This window comes from Haliaeetus leucocephalus, unplaced genomic scaffold, assembly GCF_000737465.1.
Source record: "Haliaeetus leucocephalus isolate CR32 unplaced genomic scaffold, Haliaeetus_leucocephalus-4.0 Scaffold182, whole genome shotgun sequence".
NCBI classification, from domain to species: domain Eukaryota; kingdom Metazoa; phylum Chordata; class Aves; order Accipitriformes; family Accipitridae; genus Haliaeetus; species Haliaeetus leucocephalus.
Genome location: NW_010972618.1, coordinates 44167 through 67842, shown reverse-complemented (window position 1 = coordinate 67842; position 23676 = coordinate 44167). Strand labels below are relative to the sequence as shown.

The following is a 23676-nucleotide window of genomic DNA, read 5'->3' as shown; positions in this document are numbered from 1 at the left end:
GGCACTCACTCTAGCCTTGACTATCTCAGCCACTGGACTCTCTAGTTAGTTGACACCTTTCTTGTGTTGGGGTCCAAACCTGGACACTGTATCCAGATGCAGTCTCACCAGAGCTGAGCAGAGGAGAATACCCACATCCCTTGGTTGCTGGCTCTGCTTTTGGCAATACAGACCAGTACATAAGACTGATTTGTTGCAAGGGCTCAGTGCCAAAGTGGGAAAGGAGCTCCTTCCAAGGAGGACAGGGGTGCAAGGCCAAGCAGGGAAATGAACTGAGGCTGCTTCAGATGTAAGACAGACTTGAAACCTTTAAAGAGTTTCCCAGATTTTATAATTTTTTATTGATGTTTGCAGGAGCGACAGGGGAAGAGGGGCTTGGACATGTGAGGACAGCAGGGTGGGACATGGTAAAGGAGTGAAAATAACCCCCTGTACCACACACAAATCAAACTGGCCACATCACGGATGAGAAAATACCTGTGGCTTCTGCTTCTTAGTCTCTAACTCTTGGGCAGGTCCTTTCTTATGCTGAGCTTCAGGTTCTCCACCCGTAAATGTGCAGGACTCTGCTAGATCATTGCAGCAGCTGGGACCTACTCGTGGTGGTGGGAGTGTGGCTGAGACAGAAAGCCAAATGGTGTGTGGGGCTGACCTCAGGATTTCACCATGAGCTCTCCTCTTCATTGTGCCTGCAGGCTCCATCGAGCTGAAGCTGCATGATATGGTGCGGGCAGCCAAGAGCTCAGAGCATTGCACCATCAAGATGGCCAAGGAGAATGCAACACCTCGCTTCTCCATCTTCCGAAACAAGCGCATGAGGGGCTGGTGGCCCTTCATCAAACTCAAAGATCAAGAAGACGAGGAGAGAGAGAAGAGGGAGGACAAGCAGAAGAAGAAGAAAAAGAAGTGGAGCAGCTCAGTCAAACCAGAGGATGTGGAGTTCACAGACCCCAGTGGGAACAAGTACCTCCTGACGGTAAGGCAGGGTGCTGGCACAGGTGAGCAGAGAGCCAGCATTTTGCCTCTGCCTTGACATGGCAACCTGTCCTGCAGAGGCAGCAATGACCCAGCTGCCCAGGACTTTGTGCAGAGTCCTGGAAACTTGTCCCATCTGCTGCAAATCCAGCACTTCATCTACCCAGAAGTGTGAGCTGCAGTGGCATGCAGGGGGTGTCCAGCTTCATGTTTTCCTCTGAGCTTCCGATAGAGCAGTGCTCAGTGAGGGGAGCAATGCAAGAGTAACATGGCTCCCCATCAACCAGACAGGACAGCAGCAAAAGCTTGTCCTAGGGTCTCTGCCTACCCCAGACAGGCAGGTGCCAACTGTCCCAGGACAGACTTGCTGCTGATTGTCCTGCTAGTGGACCATTGTTTGTCCCTAAGGGCGGGTTTTGCTCAATGCTAGTGTGGGAGGCTGCGGACAAATCCAGATAGCTGGGGAGTGCATTACAATACAGTGCCTTGTCTGCGAAACAGTTAGTTTCCAGCCAGGCCACAGTTTCCACTGGCTGCAAAGTGAGAGATTCTGTAGCTAATGCCTGGAGAGAAAAATTAATTGCTCTGAGCATCTGTAAGTGGAACTGGGAGAAAAATACCCAGTCCTGGCAGGCCATGTGGTAGCAGGCTGGTCTGTGAAACAACACATGCAGCTGCGGCTCAGACATATTCCCCCTCCAGGGTAAGGTGGAAGCGGAGTTCCAGCTGCTGACTGTGGAGGAGGCTGAGAAAAGTCCTGTTGGTTTGGGCCGAAAAGAGCCTGAACCCCTGGAAAAGCCTAAGTGAGTATCTGCGTTGTCACCTTTAACATGGATGGACAGTGCTGTGTTTTCAGCAGCCCTTTGCATGAGGACAGGGAACATCTGCTTGTCAGGAAGCTGAGAGCAATCAATGAGGCCCTGGGCGGTGGGGTCTGCAGGACTGGGGCTGCCAGGGCTTCCCAGAGCTCGAGTGGGTCCAGTGGGACTTGTGGCTGCAGCATCTGGGTCAGGGCTGATCTCAGTGAGGTACTCAAGGCAGCTATGCCATAACATTGCTTGTACAAAAAAGGCAGCTCTGGTTTAACCATGTGAACGCACCCGTTAGCCACATGGGTGCAGAACAGCTCTGTGGGGGCTGTCCTGAGGCTCAGGTCCTGTTGTCTCCAGCGCTTTCACAGGCACTGTAGTTCTTGCAGCCCCTAGACTGATCCTGTCTGGAAGCAGCAGGAAGAGCTGGCAACCCTTGAGGGTGGCAGGGCACCAAAGCAGAGGGGCCAACATGCTGCTCTGGATTGAGCCTGTGTTTATTTATTCTTCCCTTTCTGTTCCAGCCGGCCAAAAACTTCTTTCAACTGGTTTGTGAATCCCATGAAGACCTTTGTGTTCTTTATCTGGAAGCGGTACAAGAAATACATCATTGTGCTGTTCATTGTCACTGTTCTGACCATCTTCCTGGTGCTTTTGATCTACACCATGCCTGGATACATCAGCGAGAAGATCATTAATGGATAAATACTCTCCAGCACAAGACTACTCAAAGGCAGGGGTGATTATTGCAGGAATTGAGACTGGACCAGAAAGTTTAAGGAAATCTTGCAAGTTGAGAGGCAACCTTCAGAGTGAGAGACCTGCAGAAGTGGCCTCTCTTTGGGGAGTCATGCTTCATGCTAAGTACCCATGAGAGGCTAAGAAACCAAGTAACCAACCTACTAAATAAGGCAAACTTGAAGGACAGTTACAACTTTGGGGAAAAAATTGTTTGTGGAACTGGTGTGGGAGGGTGGGAAAATGGGGTCTGCTGGGGCTGTCCCCACAGACAGGTCAGCTGAACCCAGCTCTTGCCATTGAGAGTGATTCTGGCAGAGATGGGAACATACAGAGCTGTCCATGCCCCAGCTTGACAACACTTGGCCCTTCCCGGGCCTTTGCCTGAAGAGTTGAAAACATCTTGTATAGGGGGAAGGCAGGTCTGGTGTAGAGTCCTGGTGGAGGTAGGACCTGGAAGACCTTTGAAAGGGGGTCCTGATGGAGAAGGACAACAGAGCCAAGGTAGCCATGAGCTTCCTGCCATGCCAAGAACACAGGAACAGTTCTTGGAGTTAAAGTAAGCTCTGGATGTGTTAGCACTCTCTGGGACACAGACTTTCTGGTTGTCACTCCTTACAAGCTGCTTAACAGCTTTTCCTGCATGTGCTGGGTTGGATTCAGGCTTGCTTCAAACTTCATTTTGGCTCTTCATTTCCACAGGAATAAAAGCTCCTTGGCCGCTCTTTCTGACGCTGCTTGTGTTTTGTAGCTGCCTTCTGAAGCTGGGGGTCAGCCTGCTGCAGGCAGTCCTCGCTGATGCCCCTTTGCCTTTCCTCCCAGATAGCACAGCACTGAGACATCAGCATGAGGTTGTCAGCATGAATCTGTACTGTGGTGTTGGGCTGATGTCAATTAAATGAGACTTGTTCTCAGCATGGTCTCTGGTGCCCCGGGGTTCCTGTCTTCTGCACAGACGAGCCCTGACATGATCTGATCTCAAGTGGAGGTGCTTTACCCTGAGTTTTGATAGGACAGATTCCTTCTGAGGCATCTCATCCTGGTGCAGGAGATGGTGGTCAGAGGGACTGTTGCATTTCCAAAGAAATTAACTGACAATGGGGTTTTATAGTGAAGATGGCTGCCTGATTGTCTTTTGAATGGGGCAGGAATAGAATAAGTTTTGGGGAGAAAACTAGCTGGGCAGAGCCAGGCAGGCAGGGAAGGAGCAGGTGAGGACTCTGGCTGGACCTGAAGCCAGGTGCGAGTCTGGGACAGACATGGTGCTCCCTCAGGGGGGCTGGAGTTCAGCTGCTGGATGGGGGCCCCAGAATGGCAAAGGGGGAGACCTCTCTCCCCCCTAGGGGACCCTTGGGCTGCATGGGGAGTGAAATAGGCTGCAAAGGGTTCAGGTCATGTACTGTGAATGAATCTGCATGGGGCTAGAGCAGGGCCTTGGGGTGCAACAGTGCTGTTTCCAGTGCTGCGTCACCCCCAGCCTTTCTGCAAGGCCTGTCAAATGGGATGTTGCCTAAACAAACGGTGCCCAGTGCACCCCAGCAGTGCCAGGTGCATCCTAGCACACCTGGTGCACATCCCCAGGCAGCTCCTTAGCTCTTGCAGCCATGCTCAGCTACATTTTCCACCGCACCACCAGGCTGAGGCTATCTGTGACTCAAAGTGTCTGCCTCAGGCAAATATTTCAGCTTATAATTGCAGGATTTGTAGCTGTGCTGCTGTGTGCCTGGGTGTGCGGGTGTGTGCCAGTGTGTGTGTCTGTTTGGGGTGTGGGTGTGCAAGGCGAGGGGCTTCCTCCTACCCTTGCTGCTGGCAGCAGTGTGACCCCAGGCCCCTGCCCAGCCCCGGCGCAATTGCGGCTCCCGCTGGCAGCTCCCCTTCCTGGGGCCACCTCGCTGCGGCACTATGGCGGCCCTCATCTCAGTGTGCCACTTTGTGCAGCAGGCACAGGAAGACCTCAGTTCACCCACCACCTCTGCCTTCGCCAGCCACATGGGACGCTGCAAGGCCACTGCTAACAGCCTGGAGGAGGTGAGCGGGGGCGGCAGGCTGCAGGGGTGCTCTCCAAGGGGTTGGGAGAGCTGTCCCCATCATGGTCCCGCAGGATCTGCATCCCAGTTTCAGGCATCACCATATCATTTGTCACCATGAGTGGAGAGTGGTGCGAGTGTCATTGGGTGTTTGCAAAACACTCAAAAGCAAAGATTTGGTGAAGGCTTGTGACGGGTTGTAGTGGCCAGGTGCCACGTGTCAGTTGGTGGGGAAAAGAGCAAAGGGGGAGAGGTTTGTGAGGGAAGGCTGTATCTCATACCAGGCTCACACCACACAGTAAAGAGAAGACAGAACCCTTTGACCAGACAAGCATCAAACTAAAAGCAAAACAAAAAATTAAAGGAAGTTTTTTGGGGCGGCAGGATGGTTTCCTCATTTGTGCAGAGTTAAGCTGTGGGATACACTGATGTGGGATGTTTGGAGGCCAAATGTATGAGTGGTTCCAAAAATTCACAGAGCCAGGATGAGAGCTGGCTGCTGAGTGCAGCATCTGATGCAAAACTTACTTGGGCCAAATGCTGTTGTTTTCTGACTGATGGGAAAAGCCAGAAGACCCTAATAGGCATCATCAGGCATGGTGAGGGAGGGGAAGGGGTTGCTGCATGCTGCTGGCACATGAGGGAGTGAGCAGCAGAGCTCAATGCCCTGGGAGGACTGTGAGTGAGGGCAAGACTGGCTCAGTGGAGGGTCCAGGCTTCCCATTGAGAGCATCCCACCACCCACCTAGACCCACCTTGGGACTTAGCTGAAAACTATGTCCAGTATAGTGTAACCATTATGCTGGCCTGTTCCTGAGCAAATCAAGGTCCTGACCCCCCCCATGGAAAATACCTATGAGATGTTGCTGCTGTGGTAGGTAGGACTCTCCATATGGTGGTCCAGAGGGCTCCAAGCCTCTTGGTGCCTCCTCCTGGTAGGTCTGGTAAATGTGCTGGGAGCAAACTGCACTGTCACCTCTCTCATTATTTTGTTGTTTCAGCAGATGAGGGGATGGTGCCCAGGACTTTACCAGGGCCTGTCTGTGGGCTGTGACTCCTGCACTGCTCTGAAGTCCCCCAGCACCTGCAGGCTTGGAGCAGATGGGGAGCTGTGCTCCTGTAGATCGTTTGGTTTGGTGATGGTCACTGAGGTTTTTTTTCTTCTCAGGCCTCCAGAGGCCAGGACTTGCTCAGGAGCATCTGGGCATGGAGCAATTTCCTTGTGTTGCTTAATTTTCAACTGTTACTCTATCACTTGCATCCCAAGCAAAGCTAAAACTTCAGTCCTTTAAAACAGAGCTGCTACATCAGGAAGCTGTGGTTAGAGAGAAACACTGCTGAACTTGTTCATGTCTGCAGAGCTCCTGGCTTGGGACTTACGTGTCAGAGTGGACATAAAACTCATGACACGCTCCCGCTGCTATGTGACACCAACCCCCAGTGCAGTCTGCAGGGGATTTGCTGCAGTGAAAACAGGGAGCGGTGGTGTGAACCGTGCTGGCTGGGCAGCAGCAATTGTGTAAGCCAGGAGACACGGGGAGATGATTTCATCTTTGGGTGCAGATCAGGGCTGGACTGAGCAGATGGCAAGGAGAAATTCCAACATCACGGGGTATCCCCAGTTCTCTTGCTTGGGTGTTGGTGTTGGCAGGAGCTGTCTGTCCTAGAGGAAGGTCCTCTATGCCTACATCAGTGCTGGCCTCTTCCTTGCTTCCTCCCTGAGCCTGACATGCTCTCACCATGCAGCTAGGTGAGGCTGACTGGGCTCTCATCTGGGACTTATTTTCTTCTGACCTGTGCAGTAGCTCACCTGACACCTCTGTGCACTTTCACTGGGGAGGATGACTCCAGTGCTAGAGAAGAGCAAGCGAGAGCCAGCAGCTGGGAACTGAAGCTGACACTGAAATCAAAAATTAGTTGCAATACTTTAGCTGTGATGTAATGAACTGCTGGTGCGCATGGTCAAAAGGTGGAGTGAATGCTTTGTCTCCATCCTCTTTAAACACAGCTTGGATGTCTTTCTGGAGACTGCTGACTCCCACACAGGGTATAGGCTCATGCAAGGTTGTCTTATGTTAATGCCATGTCTATGCAGACAATGTGAACTGATGGTCCCTCCCACTCTGAGTCTTTCTATGCTCTTGAAAACTAGTGAGAAGTGTGCGGTGACCCCAGCTCCCTGGAAATCACAGATAAGGATGAAAACAGATCTGGAAGAGCTGGAGCCACAGGGTCTCACCTCTGAAAGGCAGAAATACCAGTGCTGGTGCTTTTGCAGTGGTTCAGCCAGTGGCTTTTATTGATAGGGTAGGGAACTTTGTACAGCAAAGAGTCTTAGTGTGTCAGCAGGTGCATGCTTGTAATGGAGAGCAGCACCACTGCGGGATAAAGCAGTAAACACAGCAAAAGCTCATCCTTGAGCAAGGAGAGCCCTGGCACAGTGTGCACTGAACCTGGCAGCGATGCAGGAAGCAGAGGGAATGAGTGTTGAGCTGCAGGGGGAGTACATCAGCCGGTTTTCCACCACTGGAGGCAGGTCCCCAAAGGAGAAGTCACACAGCTCAGCTGAGTGCAGAACGAGGTCCGTGCCTGCAAGGCAAACAAATGCAGGTCAAAGAACAAGCAAGGAAGGGAGCTCCGGGTTTCCTGCGCTAAGTGCCAGGTATGTAATTTCCTGCCTTGTGGCCAGCGACTGTACTTGTACACACTTCATGATCCTTGGAGAGAGTGCTGCCTCTTGCAGCTGGGCTCACTGGGTGGGGGGAGCCTGGGGAGGTGGAGGTCCCTGTTGGTGATGGCCTCTGGGATACTGTCCTGGTTTCAGCTAGGATAGAGTTAATTTTCTTTCTAGTACCTCGTATAGTGTTATGTTTTGCATTCAGTATGAGAAGAATGTTGATAACACACTGATGTTTTCAATTGTTGCTGAGTAGTGTTTATACGAAGTCACAGGTTTTGCAGCTTCTCATGCCTAGCTAGCAAGAAGGCTGGAGCGACACAAGAAGCTGGGAGGGGACACAGCCAGGACAGTTGACCCAACTTGGCCAAAGGGGTATTCCATACTGTGGGACATCATGCCTAGTGACTCGGTGGGAGGGAAAGTGAGTGAGTGGCTGCATGGTGCTTAGTTGCTGGCTAGTGTTAAACCATGACAAATGCCACGGAGCATTCTCACCCTGGTGCTGCTTCTCTGAAGTAGGAAAGCCTCCTGGCCTGACAGCATCAGTCCAGCAGGCAGGAAATGGTCCCAAAGGTGTGGATGGGTCATTTGTGGATCAAGATTACATGTTCATGGAGGGAATTGTCAGGAGAAAGGAAGATGAAGGCTATGGATGTGGAAGGTTTGAGCATGTGTGTGGAGAGCTGAATTTCTGGTACAAGATGACTGGTATCACAAGGGACCTGGGCAGGCTCCTGGGACATTTTGGGAAGGAGACCGCTGTCCTGGTCAAGGTGGGTCCCAGCAGCAGAGGGGAGTAAGCGGGAGAGAGGCTCTGCAGGCCATGAGGATGTTGGAGATCAGGGTCTCAGTGGCAGCAGGCTCCAAATTTCTCCCTCCCAGTGCCACTTACAAGGGCAGGCAGGGAAGGAAAGGGGTTGAGTCCAACTGTGTGGCTAAAAAAAATCTCCTGTAGGGTTGAGGAAGTAAGAGCATCTGGAACTGGAAAAGCTGCCCCAGTAAAGCCTCTGCAAGGGAGATGGGCTTCACTTAAGCCAAAAGGGCTTCACCTGAAGAAGGGTGAAGGGATGCCTAAGGTTAGTGAGATGAATCCCACATGCAATGGCTTAAATAACTGCAGGGAGCTGTGGCCCAGGGGGAGACAGTGCCTGCCTCGTGGTGGCGCTCAAAATAACCATATGGTTGTGAGGGGGATGTGTTAGTCCCTGAAGTCCTGCATTAACCTGAGGTCATTTTCTGAACACGGGTGTAAGAGTGTCTCCAACAGCTTTGCCAAAGGACAGTGATCAGATGCTTCAGGTGCCCTATCCCACCACTGCCTGTCTGACTTTGTCTCATGGGGATCTCTTTGAACCATAATACTGGATTCCCTGGATTTGCAATGCTTGGTGTGAGCACAGTCCTGCTGGTCCTAGAGGTCTTACATTAATTTCCCCAGGAATCTCTGTTTGAGGGCTTGGCTGGAAAACCTCACTCCCAAATTGGGCTGGACAAGAAGATGCAGGTGCTAAGAGTCATGAGTGGCAGCTCTTCCATGGGGAGCCAAAAAAGTCTGGCAACTCCTGTTTTGGGGAATAAGTCCATAATTCAAGTTCTCAACATCCCTGCTGCACTGAATTCTGGAAACATGCAGGTGGGTAACTTTTCAGCACTATTGCTCTTTGGGTACCTAAACATTTATGGTGACATCCTTGCATGCCACAATCTTGACTGTGCTGAATCTTGCAGAGCCTGACTCACATCCTCCTCTACTACACAGGTTCAGCTGTGTGACTTGGCTGATGCGGTGCACAACAGAAGACAAAGCCAGTGGTGGTACCACTCCCCTGGGTACACACCCATCCACTTAAATAGCCTTAGCTCTAACATGGAAGTCCACCCTGAGCTGTTCTTTGCATTCCCACATTGCAGTAAAACTGTTTGCTCCCACAAATCAGCGTTTATGGATCTTAAAAGCCTGTGCCCTATCTTCGAGCGTAGGCACTGTCAGGACAATGCTCAGAGTGAAGCCATGTCACTTCCTGCAGGGACAGTCCAATGTGGGAGCTGTTGGGTCTCACATCAGTCCAGTGAAGGGGTCATACCTGAAACACTGTCCCCAGTCAGGAGTGATGTGGAGAAACCAGAGAGGGTCAGTGGATGGTAACAGAGAAGCAGAGCTGGGCTGATTTAGCTGGGTGACGAGGGGGTGTCTGACAGCAGCCCACAACTCATCTAATGCCAGTTATTAGGCAATGGTGTCAAGCTCTTCTGGGCATGCAGCAATATCCACTTCGTGGCTCACGAAGTTCAGATTGGGCATTAGGAAGGGTTTCTTCTGCAGAGGGTGGTGCAGCCCTGCAAGAGGTCGCTAGAGAGGTAACCTCCATCCTTGGAGGGTTTCAAAGCCCAACTAAGTAAAGTACAGGCAACCTGATCTGGTATTGACAATAATCCAGCTCCCAACAAAAGATTGCATGAGACCCCTTCCAAGCAGTACTTGTATGAAATAACATCTGTAATCCAGTCTCTCATAGGCAGAGAGTTTAGATGCCTCCAAACATTTCCCCTCAGCCACCTACGCCGCCTCCTCTCAGCCCAGGAATGACACCGACAGTGATGAAACTAAAATTTGTAACTAACAGTCTCTTGCCACTGAAATCCACATTTATTGTCAATGCTGTCTGTTCCTTTTTCTAATATATTTTCCAATTCTGTCTTAATGCTTGACCACTTCTTCCAGAAGAACATCAGGAAGGCTTGCAGATATTTAAGATATACATGGACTGCTACCACTAGATCATCACCTGTCTTCCAGCAGCACAGTCCAGCCTGGGGATGCTGAGGCTTGTGCTAAGCCCTGTGGGTTATGGAAATGTGTGTATGGATGTAGTCAACAACCATCTCCTCTGCATTTCTAGGCCTTGGATGCCGACTGAGCTGTGCTACAGAAGATGAGGAAAGCAGCCAAGGCAGAGCACAGCTGTGGACAAGGTCAGGACAGGACAGAACAGGGCTGCAGGAAGGGGGAGACGGCAATGGATGGATGAGGGGAGTCCTTGCTGCAGGTCAGGTGAACCGTGGCAGGGAATATGCATCTCAGGGATCCCTATAGCTGGGGGTAGTGGTGGGGGCAGCAGCAGGTAACAGGAGCTGGCTCTGGTGTGTGAGTAGAACATGGCATAGTGACTCCCAGAAGGGAAGCAAGGGTTGGGCATTCATCCTGACCTTCCCCCTGCACTCACCAGAGACTATCCATGTTCCCCCCACAGGTCATCAGCCACCTCGAAGCCCACATCGCTGCCCAGGAGAAGTTCTCAGCCAACTACCAGCTGGAGGGTGAGGAACAGCTAGCCAGTGCCTTTAGCACCTTTGCTGCCTTCTCCCAGGAGCTGCTGACTGCTGTCAGGAGCCTGGTAGGCAGCTCTGTCTCCTGCATGTACATCGGAGTGGGGCCCATGGCTTGCAAGGGGATGCTGGTGGGGATTCCCAGGAAGAGCAGCAGGCTCTGGGCCACAGCCTGGAGGTCCGAGCTCATCCCCTTCCCCAGACAGAGGCAGGAGGCCATGGCATGTGTTTGCAGAGCCAATGGTGCAGCCTGCACAGCCAGGGCTATCTGTGCAGACTTCTGAGGCTGCTCAGAAGAGGCCTCTGGAGGTCTCCCGTCCTCCATCCTTCTTGAAGCCAGGCTCTCACCAACACTGGATCAGGCTGGCTGTGGCTTTTTCCAGCTTGGTAATTTCCAAGGATGGAGGCTTTCAGCTGACTGTTTTCCAAAGTGGTTCCTGTGCAGGCTCACAAACAGCTCTGCTTTCTCTGCATGAGGAGCGGTGCAGGGGTGCAGTGCTAGCAGTGTAATCTCTCTCTTTCCTTTCCAGTTGCAGAGTTTGTACCACAACATTAACTTTTCCCTGGAGTCATTAATAAAGGGCGACATGCAAGAACTCAAAGGGGTAAGCAGGGGCTGAAACTGCTGCGCTGAGGTGGGGTTGGAGATAGAGCAGGTACCAGGTGTGGAATTTCATCCTTGGCTCACACCTTGCCTGCCAGCAGGAGTAGGTGTTGGAAGGGCAGGTTTGCCTGCACCTCCTGTGTGCCAGATCCTGCTCCCTCCTGAGGCTGGCGCCTCACACCACAGGTCAAGCTAGTGGTGGCCCTTAGCTGGGACCTCTGCCTGTTTGCAGGCACCTGGCTGAATCTGGAGGAGTCTGGTGGTATTTGCTATGAGGGAAAAAATCACGGTGTTGTGCACCAAATATTGGTATCTTCCCTGTCCATCAGTGCACAAACTCCCCCACAGCCTCCCAGACCCACCTGTAGCCCTTGCATTTACATGTGTAAACACACGTGTGTTGGTGTGAATCTGAGCATGCATGTGTGTACCTACCAGCTGCAGGTACCTCTCAGGGACTGCAGAGTAGCAAGTACTGAAGTGACCATGCAATTTGATCTTCAGCACTGTAGAGATATCAGAGAGCTTCACAGAGCTCATCAGTGTAGATTTTAGGAAAAGCATCAAACTCATATTTAATTTTTGCTTTTCTTAACCAATGGGAAGGTCATCATGGTCCTTGGTAAGTCTGCACACATGTTCTTACCACTAAGTCCCCGTGGCCATACTCAGGCCATCAGCTCTGCGTAGTTGCCCCTGGGTGCCTCTGTCTGCATAGGGGTGCCCGTGCCTGTGGGTGTTTAGGGTGAGGAGGCTGGACCAATCCTGATTGCAATGCTGGAGCAAGGTCACTGTCAAGGGACTAGTGATCATTGCATCTAATGTGGCGGAGCAAATGCCAGTTGTGACCTGGCACCATTCCTCCCCAGGTGATTTTGGGCACACAGACTCTGCGAGCAGGATATGTACAACTGGAAACAGTAAAGCAATTTTTTTATTGGCTGATGCGCATACAAGATTGTTAGGATTTAATGTCCTGGTGTTAATACACTCAGCACCATGATGAGACATGCAAGGACTCATGCTGGCCAGGCAGACCAGCTTGGGAGGAGCAGAGACAGAGCTGCTGCTTCCTGCAACAGGTTCTTGCTATTGGTCATTGCTGTCTTCCACCAGACCTGCTGATACACTGGCAAACACTCTGTGTTTTCTTCTTTTGGGACTTTATATTTTTCCATGATACTGTTTTTCCTCTTGCATCCTTGAGCTAGTAATGAACCTGTTTCAACAACCTGAACTCTGTAATTTTACCTTTTTAATCTTGTATGGTTCCACTCTATAGATTTTCCTCCCAGCTCTGCAGTTTCCTCAGATACTTCATGAAGGTTTTGCAATTGGGCTGTATCAGAGCTGGGGATCCTTGAGCAAACAGCTGAACCTCTGGGAAAGTGGAGGGAAAGTTTTGGACAGGGTTGCAGAAAGAAGGATGGGAACTGTGGCAGCATTTGGGGACTTCAAAAGGACTAATTGCCAAATACTGAAACAAATTACGAGCATTTAGGCATCCATTTGGAAGCTTGTGCTATATAGGAGCATGAAAGTGGAAGGAGAGAGCAAATTCTGAAACTTATGGAGTGAAGTAAATGTCGCGTCCCAAAGTTGGAGCGACTCAGGTTCATGGATTTCCTTTGTCAGAATTAAGGTGAAACGACACCAGGGGAGTTCAAACAACAATCAACATTTATTCAACCTAGCTAACTCTGTCCAAGTACACATGAACTTGTTAATATGAACCTTGCAACATGTCATTAAGCCGTTGTTTGAGAAGAGAAGGAAGGTGTAGAAAAAGAAATGGAAAGAGGAACAGGAAATGTATCAGAAGGAGAGCCCTTCCGTTGAGTCACGAGGTTTAGAGCAGACCCCCTTGCTTTCTGGACTCCTTCTCAAAGAGGAGCCCAGGGGCGGCTAGATCCACTCCTAGTCTCAGACTTGGTCAACGGTTTATGTTTCAAAGGATGAAGTGTAGGGACTGTGGAAAAGAGAGAAGGAAAAGAGAGAGAGAGAGAGAGAGAGAGAAAAGAAAGAGAGAAGAGAAGGGTTTCACCAGTCCTGGGTCCAGCGTTGGTCCAGCCAGCGTAGAGATCCAGTTCCGGAGGGCGCGCACTGAGGATTCGTTCTCTCCTCTTTTATAGTGTGTTAGTTGATGATCTCAACATGCGCAGTTCCCACACCTGGGGTTCACTGGAATCGGTAGCTTTGGTTGGGGGGGTGTTCATTGTGGTGTTCATTGTGGAGTTGCTTCTCTTTTCCTGCTGGTATGACCACTTAAGATAGAAGCACAGTCCCAACTTCCATGGGGCCTTCTTCCTCCAGGAAGGCATAAATTGTGTTCCTTCTCCTGGTCACTCAAGATAAGGAATTGGGGCCTTGGAGAAGTGCGTTCCCACCCTCCGTGGGGCCCTCTCCTCTGTCCACATTGTCCTGTTCACAAAACTCCAGCATTTTTACAGAGGCCGTTTTGTCCACCAAAGCTCTTTTAGCGGATGTTTGAGACATTTGAATTTGTCAGACCGTCACAGTAAATTAATAAAATAATATAAAATATGAAGGGAAAAAAATATCCACTATTTGCATTGTTAAGGACAATGTCAAGAAGATTGGGAACCAAGAAAACAGGGAGAGAGAGGAAAAAATCCAGCTGCCTGCAGGGGGTCATGAGTAAGCTGAAGGCATTTCTAATGGGATCCAACAGGAATCAGAGGCTGACCTGAAGCAGTTTGACATTTTCATTAGAATGGAGATAAATGCAAGATCTGTCCTGACAAGGTTCTGCCTTGACATAAATAAAGAAATTTCACCCTGGGGGACAGAGAGGCATTGGGACAGGGACCCAGAGAGGCTGTGGGATCTCCATCCTTGGGGTTTTTCAACATCTGCCTGCACAAAGCCTGGTCTGAATTCAGTGCTGTCCCTGCCTCAGGAGGTTAGACTAGAGACCACTTGCAGTCCCCTCAAACCTGATTTACTCTGTCTTTCTTTGACACAGAGGTTTGCAGAGCAGTAAGTGGTGAGAACAGGGCAGAACATGGGTGATGTGAGTAAATGCATTTAATGGACAAATGCAGACGAACATACCAAGATGGTAACCACCAGAGAGAAGCAGAAGTCACACAAAGTCAAATGAGAAACAAATGATGGCTTTTTAGCAGCAAGACTAATTCAACATTAAATGAATACCCCGAGAAGAATCAGATTGTGATGATGCTGCCAGGTTTGGGTGGATTTCTGATGTCTCTCTAAGTGGTGTTTTGGTTAAACATGACATTCTGGCTTCAGCAGGTGAGAACCTGGTTGGTATTTTCTGGCTTGTGAGTGTCTGAGCAATTCCTTCTACCCTTAAAATTGTGAGTCTGTGAAAGGTGTTATAGCTGGGTACTGCTAGGTACATACATACCTATGCGATGTACATATGCATGATGTATGTTTTGGAGCTTATGTGTATTTGAGTGTGTGTGCAAGCATGTGCCCATGAGTGAACCTGCACTGGTGAGTGCACTTGTCCACTGGGCACTGAGGAGAGGCGAGGACCATCCTGAGGAGGGACACTCCTGTGGACAGCCCTGTCCTGGGTCTGCAAGGGCCTTTATGCTAGGGTGACCCAGTGGGAACATAGTATGCTGAGGATGAGGAAGGCTCTGTCCCAGTCGTAGTCATGAAATGGTGTCTTTGGCTCTTCCTAGGAGTTCAAGAAGCCTTTTGAGAAGGCCTGCAAAGACTATGAGAGCAAACGATAAGTCTTCAGGCTCCCTCACCCCAAGGCCTGGACTTGGAGGCTGGTTTTTGTCTGCCTTCGCTGGCAAGCAGTCAGACGGAGCCTTTCATGCATGTCTCCTCTTTCCTTGAGCGCCAAGATCGAGAAGGAGAAGCGCGAGCTGGCAAAACAGCATGGCATGATGCAGAGTGAGGTGAGCGGGGGGGAGATTGCTGAGGAGATGGAGAAGGAGTGCAGGACCTTCCAGTTGAACATGTGTGAGGTAAGGACAGGGATCAGCCTGTGCTGCACAGAGTGGTGTTAAGAGTAGCTGAATCAGCATCCAAGGGATGAATTTCCCTCCCATTGGTGCACAGCAACTGTGCCACAGCCCCAGCAGAGCCTGGTCTGGAGTGGGCAGACATCAGCAGTGACTCTCACGCTGGTGTTTCTCACTTGCCCTCCAACCTGGAATTGTCTCAAAGCAGCTTTTTTGTCTGAATCCACACTGATTTTTCATTCAGGGCCATCTTCTGTCCCTCGTCAGTGAGTGGTGCTTGTGTCTGGGATATTGCAGCACCCTTTCTGACTTCTTGGGGTGCTGAAGTCCCCCAGGCTTTGCTCCAGGTGCCGGTGGCATCTGGCAGCTCCCTCTGCTCGCACCAAGGTGGGCTGCAGATCCTCAGGGACCATTGCTCAGCAGGTTGAGTTTGTTGTGCCGGTGAGACTGTGGGCATATCCCCTCAGCTGGAGAGCTGCCTGGGTTGTGGTAGGCTCAAGCCAACCTGTGGCAGGGGCTGATCAAGGAGTTTAGCCAAAGCTTGAGCCTATATTAACCTGGCAGTAGAGATAACAACTTGGGAAAAACCCCACAAAGGCTTTGGGTCCAAGCTTCTTCCCAACTGCCCACAATGGATGCTGCTGGCACTGAGGTCCCTGCTCCCTCTCAGATGGTTCCACCATAGCCCTCCCTCTGCTTGTTGGGATAAACTCAGCCCAACTCCCCTGCAAATGGGATTTCCTGCTCCCACTGCCACACAACACAAACAACAGATGAGTAAAAGATTGGAAGATACCGATTTCATCCAAAATATCCAGCTCTTTGTAACCATATTTTGGAAACAGTTACTGTTTCCGTGCTGAAACTGTTGTTCTACTTCAAACATCAGAAGCCCTTGTGCTACGGAGCTGCATTGTTCTTAAACGGAGCCAGTAGGTCAGGTGGTGGTTTTGTTCTGTGCTGATGTGAGTCCACATGTGGCATTCAGGTTCCTGAGAGAGTGTCTCCTAGGAAACACTCCTTCTGATAGATTGAGGGTGTTTTGAATGACTACACACAGGGAAATCTGAGGTTGGCCATTTTCAACATGTATTTTGGAAGGTGATTTACTATGTTGGCCTGTGGGTCTTCTGGAAATAGTTGTTGGTAGGTTGTTGTTTTTACAGTAGTTGCGATGTCAAGAGAGCTGATGCTAGCGTAGGCATAGTCCAGAGATGGGTGGAGAAATACTCAACGTGTTTCACAGCACAACACACTGTTTCACGTTGTCAGTCCACCAAGTGGAAGGGCCAGTGTTGATTTTCATGGGTGAGGTTGTTATGGTGGAGGATGGGCTGGGTGAGGTGGCAGATAAATTTGGGCTGGAAATCTGAACTTTCAGCTTGCTTCTGAAGGTCATCAAGGCAGGCTGAGATGCTAGCTGTATGTAGGATATAGGCAGGCAGGCTCACAGCACTGACATTGTCAGTAGGTTCAGGTGGAAGTGGTGCAGTTCATGGATCAAGTCTAGTGGGTCTTGGAGGAACTTGGTTCTTGAGTGATGAGTTTTGAAGGTCTATAGGAAAGCTAGCTGTTCTTCAGTGAAGGCACCATGAGTGATGAATCTTTGATGGTGTATTAACTGAATGTTTGCCCTGCATAGGTAAACCCCAGCAAACCCAGGGTCCATGCCATGACTGTGGGTCTACCACTCTATTGGCTGGATCAAAGCACTGGACCCTGCTTACCACCATCTTCTCACCCCTTAAAGGCCACATCAGGGTGTGACTGCCAGGAAGGGCCGCAACACCCTGTGAGGGGGGCCAACAAATAGTGTATAAAAGGCATTTCTCTCTAAGCTACGAATTCCATCCCTGTGTCCTTTTCCCTTCAGTTTCTAATCAAAGTGAACAAGATCAAAACCAAGAAGGGGATTGACCTGCTGCAAAACCATATCAAGCACTGCAGCTCACAGTTCAAGTAAAAGCGACTAGTAACCTGCCTGCATGCCCTTTCTCTCCAGAAGCACTGGTTGTGGAGGGGACCTGGGGGTGGCTTAACTTGCAGGGCCTGGGTTCCTGCAGTGGGCTTGGCCCCTGTAACTTGCTGAAAATCCTCTTCTCCTGGATGCAGTGGAGGCAAGGATCTCAATGGGGTGTGTTTCTTCTCTTTAGTTTGACATTTTCATAAACCAGTGTAAAGCATAAATCTGGGATGCAAAAAGGACAGATTGCTGAGCACTCTCTGAATTTAACTGCCTCCAAATCTTTCTAAAAGACATTTCCTAAGAAAAAATTTTTTCACATATGAAGTGAAAGCACTGCCTGCTGAAGGCAGGATGGGCTCTGAAGCAGGAACTCCAGGGAGCCTGGGGTCTGTAGGCTTCAGAGCCAGTGCTAAGAGCAGGATTTCAGGACATGCCCTTATGTTAGCCTCTCCTATCAGTTTTTTCCAGGAATGTTTAAACACAATGGCAAAACTTAAGAAGTTTACAGAGAACAACCTCGTCCCACAGCCGCAGAGTGTGAGTATTCATCTGAAGTTGGGTGCAGCAAGCAGGGGCAGGCTAGAGAGCAGGCATGTCTTCCCCAGGGCCTCCTCTTCCTCTGCAGAAGCAGAACTGAGGACTTTCGCAGCTCTTCACATCTATTAATCATTTTTTCCTGATCCTGTGATGTGCAGCAGCCCATGGAGGGATGAAATTCAGCCATCACTGGGAGTGGGAAAATAATGGTGCCATACCCCAGGACACAGAGTAGGAAGAACAAGTGTAAACATGGGTACCAAGGAGGCACTAATGTATTCATCTGCCAAAGCCCTACCTGCTCTTCAGACTTCCAGATTTTTAATTCGTGCTCTTAGCTTTCCATGCTGCTGCTGCCAACTCAAGCTCTTAATGCATTTCCTCAGGGCCTTTGCTTTGCTGTAGAGGCAGGTCATGTAAGCCTTGTGAACTTTAGCTTTTGACTTTGAGCTCTGTCAGTCATATGTGGCCTGGAGACAGAAAGGAGTTTTTCCAAATAGCAGGGCTTTCAGAGACAGTCTGAGCACTCAAGTCCCAGGTGGTATAATGTCCTCCAAGTGCAGCAGAGGGTTTATGTTGGTTTCCCAGCATTTCTAGACCTCTGTTCCAGTTTGCTTATCCTTCTCCATACCTCTTTGCTAGTCAAGATTTGCAGAGGCTTGGGTGTTCACCCAGATACTGCATCAGCATCACTTGTACTCATCTCCCCTGGGCCTGTAGTGCAGGTCTCCTCTGGGCATCTGCTGCTTTGTTTGAATCAATCTGCTTTAGGGGTGTTACCCTGCTTGTTCTATAATTTGTAATCATATTAAAATTCATTATGTAAATAACAAAAGAGGGGAGGTGCCACCCCAAAAGCAAGGTAACCAAGCACAGCAAGCAGCACCTTATGGATCCCTCATGCAGACAAACCCCAGGCTCCATTTCAGGGCCACATTCCTTTGCCAAGCTCCATCAACTTTTTGATGGCTTGGAGGCCTTTTAATTATTTTAATTACTGACACTACCAAGGAAATAAAAACAACCACCACAGTGATCTTCAAGCACTTGTTTGCTTTTACCCTGCACAGAGCTGCAAACAGCTGTTCTCTCAGTAAAAGGCAGGCTGCTCTCCTGTGGTCTAATGTTGCAGGAGTCCCTGTGCTGAGGACATGCCTGGTCCCTCCTCCCAATGAGGTTTCCACTGAAGTGCTTCTTGCACACGCCGCATCCCACGGCACTGCAGGGGACGAGCGGCAACCTCCCACCATAGGAATGGGGCTGGGTGCATGCCACAGATGCGGGGAGGCGGTGAGGGCAGAGGGTGGTGTGGGGGCACCTCCACTGCACCTGGAAGGAGTGGAATGCCATAGCTGAGGCAGGAGCCTCCTGCTGCCATGCGAGCAGCTCCGTGTGCACTGGTGCCTTTCAGATGAAGATCAGGCAGAATGAGGAGAAGCAGCAGCTCTGCTCCCTTTGCAGTGTTGCAGCTGGAGCAGAAAGAGGTAAAGTCTGATCATTCTTGCAAGGGAACACGGGGCAGAGGGCACAGCACAGCAGCTGCTTATATAGCGCCTGCCTGCCGATGCAGAAAGCCGTGGGGTTTCTGTTGAGCTCTGGGGTAGCATATGGTCCCTGGCAGTCCCATGAGGACATGTTCTCGGTTGCCAGTGGTACTGATGGAGTAGGGCCTTGCTGCTGTTTTTCTCCTGCCAGGACCCTGGGAACAAGCAGGCAGGGTACAACATGCACCAGCTGCAAGGGACCAAGCAGTACAGCACAGAGAAATCAGGGACCCTCTTCAAGAAAAGCGATGGATAAGTTGGGAAACAGCATGCCCCTTTCAATTGTGCTTTGGTGACCTGGGGCCAGAGCAGGGCTCACCCAGACCAACCTTCTCTCCCTGTGGTGGCCACAAGGCAGAGGAACAGCACAAGCATGCATGAAGGTGTGCTTGACACTGTCCCAGCCTCCAACAGCTTTCAACGCAGAGCTCCACGCAGCTTGTGTCCATATTTTAGCTCTGAGAGCATTCCTCTCCCATGAAGCTGTCCAATGTTCTCTCAAGACCTGCGAGTGCTGGTGGCGAGGACCCCTGCACCCACCATTGGGAGCCAGAACCAGCTCCCTGTCTTTCCTTCCAGTGGGGAACCCACTGCCTTCATCCAACGCCCCAAGTTTTGTGCTGGGAGGGATGGGGAAGGGCCGGTGCTTCTCTCCTTCTCCCAGGCACTCATTGCTTTCCAGAACCTCCTCCATCATGCCTGCTCATGGATGAGGAGCCCTGACTCATGCACCCTTCCCAGGTGAGAGACACTCAGGGGTGCACTGGGTATGTATGTACAGCCCTGGTGGTGTTTTCTGCTCTCTTCTCCCTTCCCTGCCTCCCTAGCCCTGACCCATCCTTTGCCTTTCAGACCCCTCTGCCCTCACAGTTCATTACTGGGCTCAGCTCCCTGATGGTGAGAATTAGGGGAAGGGGCAGAAATATGGGGTGAATTAGACACAGCATGGGTTGCTGCTGCCTTGGAGATGGCATTGTGGGCCAGAGGAGAGAGCAAGCCAGTAGCCATCCTGTGCCCCTCTCCCAGGCGCCAGACCCTGAGCTCCTGGAAAGCACTCTGCTGTCTTTGGAAAGAGGATCATCTCCTACCAGTACGTGGGAGCATGCTTGCTGTGAATCACAGGGGTCCTGCACTGGGAGAGTTGCACACCTGGAAAAGACTGTGAAGTGTCCTAGAGAAACCCGAAACTGGACAGAAAATACTGAATGGGAGCTCAGGAGTTGCCTTCACTGCAGACTGAAGTTCAGTCTCTCTCTCCCCTTTTGGGCATATCTCGTCTACCTTTCCCCCCGTTATGGTCTGCCCCAAATGGCAGGCACAGGAAAGCCAGCTTGGGAGCAATTTAGAGGTGATGGTCTTGGATGTTTGCTGAGGGCTTCTGCAAAGGGCTTTGTGCTCTGCTAGCAGATCCTGCTTCCCCAGTTGTTGCTCTGCACGTGTATCACCACCACAGCAGTTGTGCTACCTGTCTGTACAAGCCTGTCTTATGCCTTATGATGGATCCTTCTCAGCCCAGAACAGACCAAGAGTGACAGATCCCATCCACGGCAGCCCAGCCAGCATGTCGGACAAGAGCTATGGGCCCATGCTGTGCCTTGCATGGCTCTTGCCTTTGCCAGCGCTGCGCTGCATTGCACATCTGCTCCTCCCTGTGTGTCCTCTTGGCTCACCCTCTGCTCATTTCCAGGTTGAGAAAAGTCTGGCAGAAGAGGAAATGCACCATCAGCAATGGCTACCTGACCATCTCTCACAGCATGGTAGGAACTGCTTCTTCCGCTCTGCTCCTACCTGGGAGCTGCTGCCCCTTCAGGGTCTGCACAGCCTGCCACTGCCAAGCATGCCAGTGGCTTCCTGGGGCTCATCAGAGCCCTTGTGCCTGCTGCTTGCCCTCCTGGGCTGCCCTGGCATAGGAGGCTTTCTGTTGAGACTTAAGTCCCTGCAACCCAAGAGAGCTTTAGACAAACACAGGAGGTCCTCATGTGCCTATGTGCATGGAGGGGCATGAGCCTGGGGTGGCTGTTGGGAAAGAAAAGGTCTGTGTTGCTATTTCTTGCATTGCTCCTGAGAGCAGAGCCAAAGACAAAAAGTGCTGGGCACAAGGCAGAGCCATTGCTCTGTGTCCAGAGCCAGGTGGTGCTTGTCACCCCTGGACCACAGTCCTTTGATGCTTTATCATTCTGCTTGTAGCTCAACCGCCCACCAGCCAAACTGAATTTACTGACCTACCAGGTGAAGCCGAACATGGATGACAAGAAATGCTTTGATCTGGTTTCCTGTGAGTGCTGGTGCCTGCCCTGTGTTTTTTCCTGGAAGGGCCCAGGGAGGCAGCAGTGCTTTGGACTGAGAAAGCCAGTGTGGGCAGGGATGAGGGGATGTTTTGCAGCTTTGGGCCAGCTTGAGGGGGTTACCCTGGTGAAATTGTGCCAGAAGGGAGCTCTGCTCAGGAGCAGTGATGCACACGCAGGGTGTGAGATAGGCAGCACTACCGTAGGGCAGTGAAGGGAACTGTGCAAGTATAGTTTCTGGGCTGCAGCTTAGCTAACACCAGCATCCCTCATTCCTGATATAGGAGCAGGTCCCTTTGCCTGGGGTGCACTGGGGATGGGTTGAGTGAGATGGAGATGACTGTCACCCCCAGCTGCCTGGGCTCAAGGTTGCTCCTGGCTCTGCTAGCCCAGCTCAGGTGTGTTGTGCCCTGCTGTGAGCCCAGCAGGTGAGATGGACAAGCAGGGTGCCTAGAGGAGACTGGCTCTGTGTGTTTCAGACAGCCGCACATACCGCTTCCTGGCAGAGGATGAGCAGGACTGTGTCACGTAAGTACTGCCAGTGCCTTGCTATGGACCAAAAAAATGGTCCTCTGGCTGCTGCTGAAGTGCCAGCTCTTTGGCTAATTGAGCAGCAAGCCACAGCCCCTTGTTTGATGCCCTTCCCATCCTGACCATGTCCCAGTCACTCCAGGGGTGGGGCTGGCTGGCCGTGAACAGGACATGGAGCTTAATGGAGGCTCCTGGCACCCAGTTTGCTGCTGGAGTACCGTGCAGGACCTTCGTGTGTGGTGGCTGCTATGCAGCCTGGGGCAGAGCGGGATATCCCCTGCAGCAGTGGGATGAGCCCCGCTGCCCTCCTCACCTTGCAGCCCGAGCGCAGCTGCATGGTACCCTGCTCCTAAGCCACTTTCTGCCCGTGCAGCTGGGTGTCCGTCCTCAGCAACAGCAAGGAGGAGGCGCTGAACAGGGCCTTCAGCAAGGCACAGGGTGGAGGGAAGAGCAGCCAGGAGGAGCTGACCCGGGCCCTCATCGAGGAGGTCAGAGGCATGCCTGGGAACAGGGAGTGCTGCGACTGCTTGGCCCCAGGTGAGAGCCAGCCCATGGCCATGGGTCCGCTGGGCCTCCTCCCTGCTGGACAGGCAGAGCTCAGCCCTGCACTCTGCAGCTTCCAGCTCCTGGAGACCTGCAGGCATCTGGGGTCTTACCATTCCCCTCTGCCCTGCTGGGGAACTTGTGCCCTGGGGTGGGTGGCCGGTGGGGAGGAGAGGCAGGAGATGCACATGAGCCTGGCAGTCTTGTCTCTACAGATCCTACTTGGCTCTCCATTAACTTGGGCATCCTGATCTGCATCGAGTGCTCTGGGATTCACAGAGAGATGGGTGTGCATCTCTCCCGCATCCAGTCACTGTCTCTGGACAAGCTGGCAACCTCTGAATTGCTGGTAGGACACTGCCAGTGTGCTCTGTCCTCAAGCCTCCCCCTGCTTCTGCTGTGGCCTTCCTGAAACTAAGTTAATTCAGTGGGTTTTTCACCTGTTAAACTGATCCATACTCACCTGTATGAGTAATTCCCAGGGTTTAGCAGTTATTGTGGCAGAAATTGTCATCTTCATGGAGGAGAGGAGGGAGTCATCTCACAGTTGCTGGGTCACCTGTCTCCCTAGTCCCCTTTCCCCATCTGTGTCCCCTGGTGCAGGGGAGCTGTGGGGCAGGGCCAAACTTGAACTGGGGTAGAGCAGAATATGGGGCAGACAGGAGGTTGGAGACTTTGCATGGGGCTGTTTTAGCACCACAATGCTCCAGGTGCTCATGGGTTTGGTAGGGTTGTGATGGGAGCTGCTGGCAGCTGGTGGGCATCAAGGGCAGGGGATGGGAGTGTTTAGCAGGGGTCACTGCTTGCCCAGATCTGAGCCTAGGGGTCAGCTCTAGGGTTGGCTGCACTGCTGGAGTTGGGAGATCTCAGCAGTAGGAGTCAGGGCAGAGTCTCAGGCCCTTGGGTACACACATCCTAGCACCCCTTGACATCCCCTCAATAACTGGTCAGGATCTCAGCCTGGCGCTCCCCCTCCTGCTGCCATGCATGTAGAGCTGCTGCATGTCCCATGTCACCTCTAGTTTGGCTGTTTTGCAGCTGGCGAGGAATATTGGCAACTCTGGCTTCAACATCTTGGAAGCGAATCTCCCCAGCTTCTCCCTGAAGCCCACAGTGCACAGTGACATGTGAGTTGCTCT

At 51.5% G+C, this 23676-nt stretch overlaps 2 protein-coding genes across 2 annotated transcripts in view; both read left to right on the top strand.

The window, feature by feature from the left end:
- Positions 1-3203, top strand: part of LOC104829944 (fer-1-like protein 4) — a 47430-nt gene extending 44227 nt beyond the window's left edge. The window contains exons 41-43 of the mRNA XM_010564515.1: positions 696-976; positions 1678-1778; positions 2309-3203. Coding sequence (XP_010562817.1) covers positions 696-976; positions 1678-1778; positions 2309-2489 — 563 coding nt within the window. The 3' untranslated portion in view covers positions 2490-3203. The remainder of the gene's footprint in view (positions 1-695; positions 977-1677; positions 1779-2308) is intronic.
- A 1221-nt stretch (positions 3204-4424) lies between these two features.
- Positions 4425-23676, top strand: part of LOC104829939 (arf-GAP with SH3 domain, ANK repeat and PH domain-containing protein 1-like) — a 29289-nt gene continuing 10037 nt past the window's right edge. Inside the window, 17 exon segments of the mRNA XM_010564506.1 lie at positions 4425-4550; positions 10130-10202; positions 10479-10624; positions 11087-11161; positions 14841-14892; positions 15007-15134; positions 17005-17090; positions 17556-17634; positions 19046-19089; positions 19091-19118; positions 19330-19429; positions 20865-20935; positions 21366-21453; positions 21943-21991; positions 22368-22531; positions 22753-22886; positions 23576-23664. Of these exon segments, the coding sequence (XP_010562808.1) occupies positions 4425-4550; positions 10130-10202; positions 10479-10624; positions 11087-11161; positions 14841-14892; positions 15007-15134; positions 17005-17090; positions 17556-17634; positions 19046-19089; positions 19091-19118; positions 19330-19429; positions 20865-20935; positions 21366-21453; positions 21943-21991; positions 22368-22531; positions 22753-22886; positions 23576-23664 (1532 nt within the window).